At 47.5% G+C, this 4,810-nt stretch overlaps 1 protein-coding gene across 2 annotated transcripts in view; it reads right to left on the bottom strand.

The window, feature by feature from the left end:
- Nucleotides 1–3,554, bottom strand: part of lrch1 (leucine-rich repeats and calponin homology (CH) domain containing 1) — a 67,697-nt gene extending 64,143 nt beyond the window's left edge. For both annotated transcript variants that reach the window (XM_083681611.1, XM_083681612.1), the window contains exon 1: nt 3,065–3,554. In XM_083681611.1, coding sequence (XP_083537737.1) covers nt 3,065–3,293 — 229 coding nt within the window. In that variant the 5' untranslated portion in view covers nt 3,294–3,554. The remainder of the gene's footprint in view (nt 1–3,064) is intronic.
- Between the last annotated feature and the right edge of the window lie 1,256 nt (nt 3,555–4,810).

The raw sequence follows: 4,810 nt of genomic DNA, 5'->3' as shown, positions 1-4,810 counted from the left end.
GATGCCAAGAATGCCTGGTCTGCTGTTTGGAATAGAGTGGGAAGTTAAGGCTAACTACGAGCTAGTCCACTGGTACTGAGCTGTTTCCTGCCCTCCACCATGGCTGACTCCTACACACACACACACACACACACACACACACACACACACACACACACACACACACACACACACACACACAACAGTATAAACAACCAAGAGAAAAATGCTGTCAGACGCCGCATAACGTCATCAAAATGTTCAGGAGAGGTCTTAACTTCAAGTCTGTTTGGTTTGTTCCTCATTTAACACAGAAAACTCCCTTGTGAATCATTCTGAAAATCAAACAGGCTATTTTTGGGACACCCAAAAAAGGGTCCTGTTGGTCTGGGGGAGTTGAGCTGTGGTCCTAGAAGCAGGAAGCAGGAAAGGACATGTAGTGGGAGTGCTGTATCACTTTCTAATCCTGCCATCAGATTACTCTCACACAACCTTTTAAGGCTTAACACTTCGAGAGCCCGGCCAAAACAGAGATAGATCTCCATCTGTGTAGGCCTGGACAGACGCACGCACGCACGCACGCACGCACGCACGCACACATAATTAGGACAGTTACATTTGTAACAACATAAAACATCTATTGGAGGCAAACTGTGTCTTTAATCCAAATGTACAGTAGTTGGTCCCTGCGTCCTCCGAGTCCAAGTTCACAGTGTTGATGTGCCGGGCAATGTTGACACCACCTGTATACTGCTGATACCATCTCTACCTAGACTGGCTCAACCCTGCAGACCTGTCTGACCACTCACAGGGCCAGGATACTGTAACCATGGCAACCGGGTGGTGTAGAGTGGTGTAGTGATATAGGCTAACTCACTGTGAGTGATGGTTGCAATGGACAGACAGACAGACAGACAGACAGACAGACAGACAGACAGACAGACAGACAGACAGGCAGGCAGACAGGCAGGCAAGCAGAGAGACAGACAGACAGACAGACAGGCAGGCAGAGAGACAGACAGACAGACAGACAGACAGACCGACCGACCCACAGACAGAAAGACAGACAATCGGGCACCAATGCAGCCTTATCACAGTGTCTACACAGGCCCGTACATGTAGGATGCCGCTATGCATATGAAACTGTGCTTGGAACTTTTCCAAAGTTCAGTAAGAGGGAGAGAGAGAATGTGTGTGTGTATGTGTGTGTGTGTGTGTGTGTGTGTGTGTGTGTGTGTGTGTGCGCGTGCGTGTATGTGTGATGACTCCTTCTGTACGGTAATGTGAAGTATGATGGTTGTGCTCTCATCCCATTTAATGGTTGTGGTCCCATCTCTGTCTGCTGTGCCATAGGCTGAGCCATGTGACCACCAGCGTGCTAGGCAGCAGGCCATGCTAAAGGCTAGGCTAGACTCCCAACCATCAGAGAATCACACACAATGCAGGGATTTCACCAGGGATTTCACCAGGGATTTCCCACCAGCATTGCCACTTGGGATTTGACCTTTCAACTCTCTAATCCAGTCTCCCGTCAGTGCTAGGCTCACAGCTGACAGCTGACAGTGTCAGACAGTACATATCTGGAACTTTAGGATTATTATTATTATGACTAAATATGTGCATGTAGATGTCCCTCCATCATTGGTGATAGTCAGGGGAGGCTGGTGGAGGTAGAAATCAGAGGACAGGCTTGATACCACTCCCAATTCCATTCCATGCATTACAATGAGCCCGTCCTCCCATTTCTACCTCCACTAGCCTCCCTTGCTGGAGGATATACTAAATATCTGCATGTAGATATGTCTCCATCATTGGTGATAGACAGTAGTGTTGTGCTTTGTACTTTAGGCTACATAAAGACCCCAGTCTGGCTGCCAGATAATGAGAGAAGAGGAGCGGAATGCCTGAGGGGTGTGTGTGTGTGTGTGTGCGTGTGCGTGTGCGTGTGTGTGTGTGTGTGTGTGTGTGTGTGTGTGTGTGTGTGTGCGCGTTGTTAGACTAATGTGACACAGTGATAACGGATCAGTGACGAACGGCTCGTGAATGAACAGCTGTGTGACCGGGTCCGTCCGCGAGTCACACGACAGTATGGGCCTGCATGACTGGCATACATGAAGGAGTTACACACTCCAACAGTGCCCCTAAGGAACGAACGGCATGGCATCAAATGTTACTGATGTCGCTTAATGGGATAAAACACGATGAATTCATGATGGAATGTTGCCATTTCATGTCGCTGTGAATCGCGAGGCAACACCTTCAAATAACGTTACAATGTATTGTTAAAATATGGCTACGATATACTATTGTTACAATGTGACTGTGATATAGTGAGATGAATTTCAGTGTCTCACTGAATTACTGTCAGACTGACTGTGTGTACTGTTGACAGGTCGATGTTTGTAATTGCTGCAGACCACTGTGTTCTGACATGCGCTGTCGAATCAATACTAAACTGTATTTTCACAGTTTATTCGCAATTCGGGCTATTTATAGCTTCCTGGTTGTCCCATATAAACTTTTGGATCAGGGTACTGTAGCCTACCAGCAGGCTGCAGTGCGAAATTCTGCGAAACAGAAAACGGGATGGTAATGGTTTCAGGGAAACGAGGGGGATTTCCACGATATCCCGCACTCATGCAAAGTGAAACATACTGAATCCTCTTCGGTTATTGTTCGCCGTGAACGCACAGCCTCGGGGCGTTCATGATGGGCTATAGTTGGAGCTGTATGTCTAGGCTACCATGTCCCACATTTCAATGCCTGTGTGTATATGCACAACCCTCAACATCTGGCCCGGGGCTGACTCGACGGAGAGGCGAGTTCAGTCGTGCGGTGGCACAGAATGTCCGTAAAACATGATCCTAATCATTTTGTAAGGATTGAATGAAAACTTCCTGTTACAGTAATTCGATCTAACTCATGCATCAAGTTCTTCCCGCTATTGAATAGAACTGAATAGCAAACTGCATCTGAAATATTTTAATTCCCAAAAGCAGGCACTTTGACGGGACGGCTGGACGGGGCAACACATGACCAGCGCGATAGAGATGAGGAATTGAATCGTATTTTATTATCGCCTTACCTGCTTCAACTGTATCTGATAAATCGTGGTTCGATGCTGTCCTGGGGAATTCTTTGAGTTTCCTGGCGCTGAGGTGCATAAATCCGGAGTTCGCTGCCTCTTCCAGAGCCCTCTCCAAGCCGCGGTTGGGAGGCGGGTTATTCAGCGACCCCATCCCGCTGATGTTACTCTGTGTCGGGGGAGAAGCGAGCTGGGAATGGGGACGAGGGTCTGCTCCCAACGTCGCCATATTCGCTTCCGATTTATTTCAAATGTAATGCTCTGCGAAGATTGTATCCAAGTGCAAAGTACGAGAGAGACTCCAACGGTGCGCGAATTTCCTCCTCAACTGCGTTCCCCGTCTACTGCGGCTGCGCTGTCGCTGTACAGTATTGAACTCTTGCCAGGCCTTAAAGGAATCCTATAGCTAAGGAGTTTGCGCCCTCTGCTGGTTACAGACGTGGCTACCCCGAAGTGCTACAGTTCCACAGTAGCGTCCCTTTAGGACAGTGTCGGCCTCGGTTCATATGTACGCATGGTAGTTGGCCGCCTACGCATCTTGCTTTGGAATGCTGTGGAAAGACCAACGCCTTTTACGCAAAGAATCGAAGGAAACGTATCAATCACTTTAATAGGACATACAGTCTTAATTAGTAGGCTATGTTTGAATGATTGTACACCTGGCACATATAGTATCTAGAGTTCCATTTGGTATTTGCATGAATAAATAGTATGGTTTTGGTCCTTTCTGATGCTTTTGTGTGGATGTTTTGTATTCAACATCAGACCTTGTTCAGCTGAACACAGTGTATTCATCCTGTAGCCTACCCTGTGGGTCCTCAGAGGAGCAGTGAAGGGGGGAGTGAAAGAGAGAGAGGGAGGAGGTAGAGAGAGATAGAGACAGAGAGAGAACGAGTGATTGAGGAGAGAGATAGAAAAGAGAAACAGAGGGAGAGACCGTGTGCGTGTGTGCACGTGTGCGAGCATGTGTGTGTGTGTGTGTGTGTGTGTGAGAGAGAGAGAGAGAGAGAGAGAGAGAGAGAGAGAGAGAGAGAGAGATACAGGCCCCTCACTGAGAATGAGACTGCTGAGTCAACCGGTTGCATAACCAGCTTACATCAGCAGATATGCTGATTACTGATTACACTATGGTGGCCACAGCACGCACACACACATGCACACACACACACACACACACACACACACACAAACAAAGAGAGGGAGTTCAGAAACCACACAGAGAGGGATATGGGTCAGCAGAGTGACATCATCATGTTTCATCTCTCCTCCGTCGATCCTATTTCATTATGATGTCATACGTCAGTCTCGTGCCCTCTGTTGAACAGCAAACAACCTGTGGGTTCTATTTTGGGATTAAACGCAAAACACGTACAGTGCTGTAGTTTCACGAAATCAAACATGTCATTGGCAGACAGTTTTACCAAATTAGACTTATATAAAATACAGCAAGTGCATAAATGTGTTGTATATATGGTCACCATGGAAATCGTACCCGCAACCATAGTGTTAGTAGTGCCGTGCTCAACCAACTGAGGCACTCAGGACCACTGCTACTGGAGGGTTAGGTTTAGTGTCATGGCTGTGGTATCTACAGGTGTCGGGATGGCCAAGCAGTCTAAGGTGCCTGACTCAAGGTGAAAGTCCTTCCTGATGAAGGAGCATTTTACCCAATGAGCCTAAGCATTTTGCAAGTGTATACATTTCTTGCATTTATGGGTTCCACAGAAATTGAACCCACAACCGCAG

Source organism: Argentina silus, assembly GCF_951799395.1.
Source record: "Argentina silus genome assembly, chromosome: 12".
In the NCBI taxonomy this organism is placed as follows: domain Eukaryota; kingdom Metazoa; phylum Chordata; class Actinopteri; order Argentiniformes; family Argentinidae; genus Argentina; species Argentina silus.
This window is presented reverse-complemented; position numbering and strand designations above follow the sequence as displayed.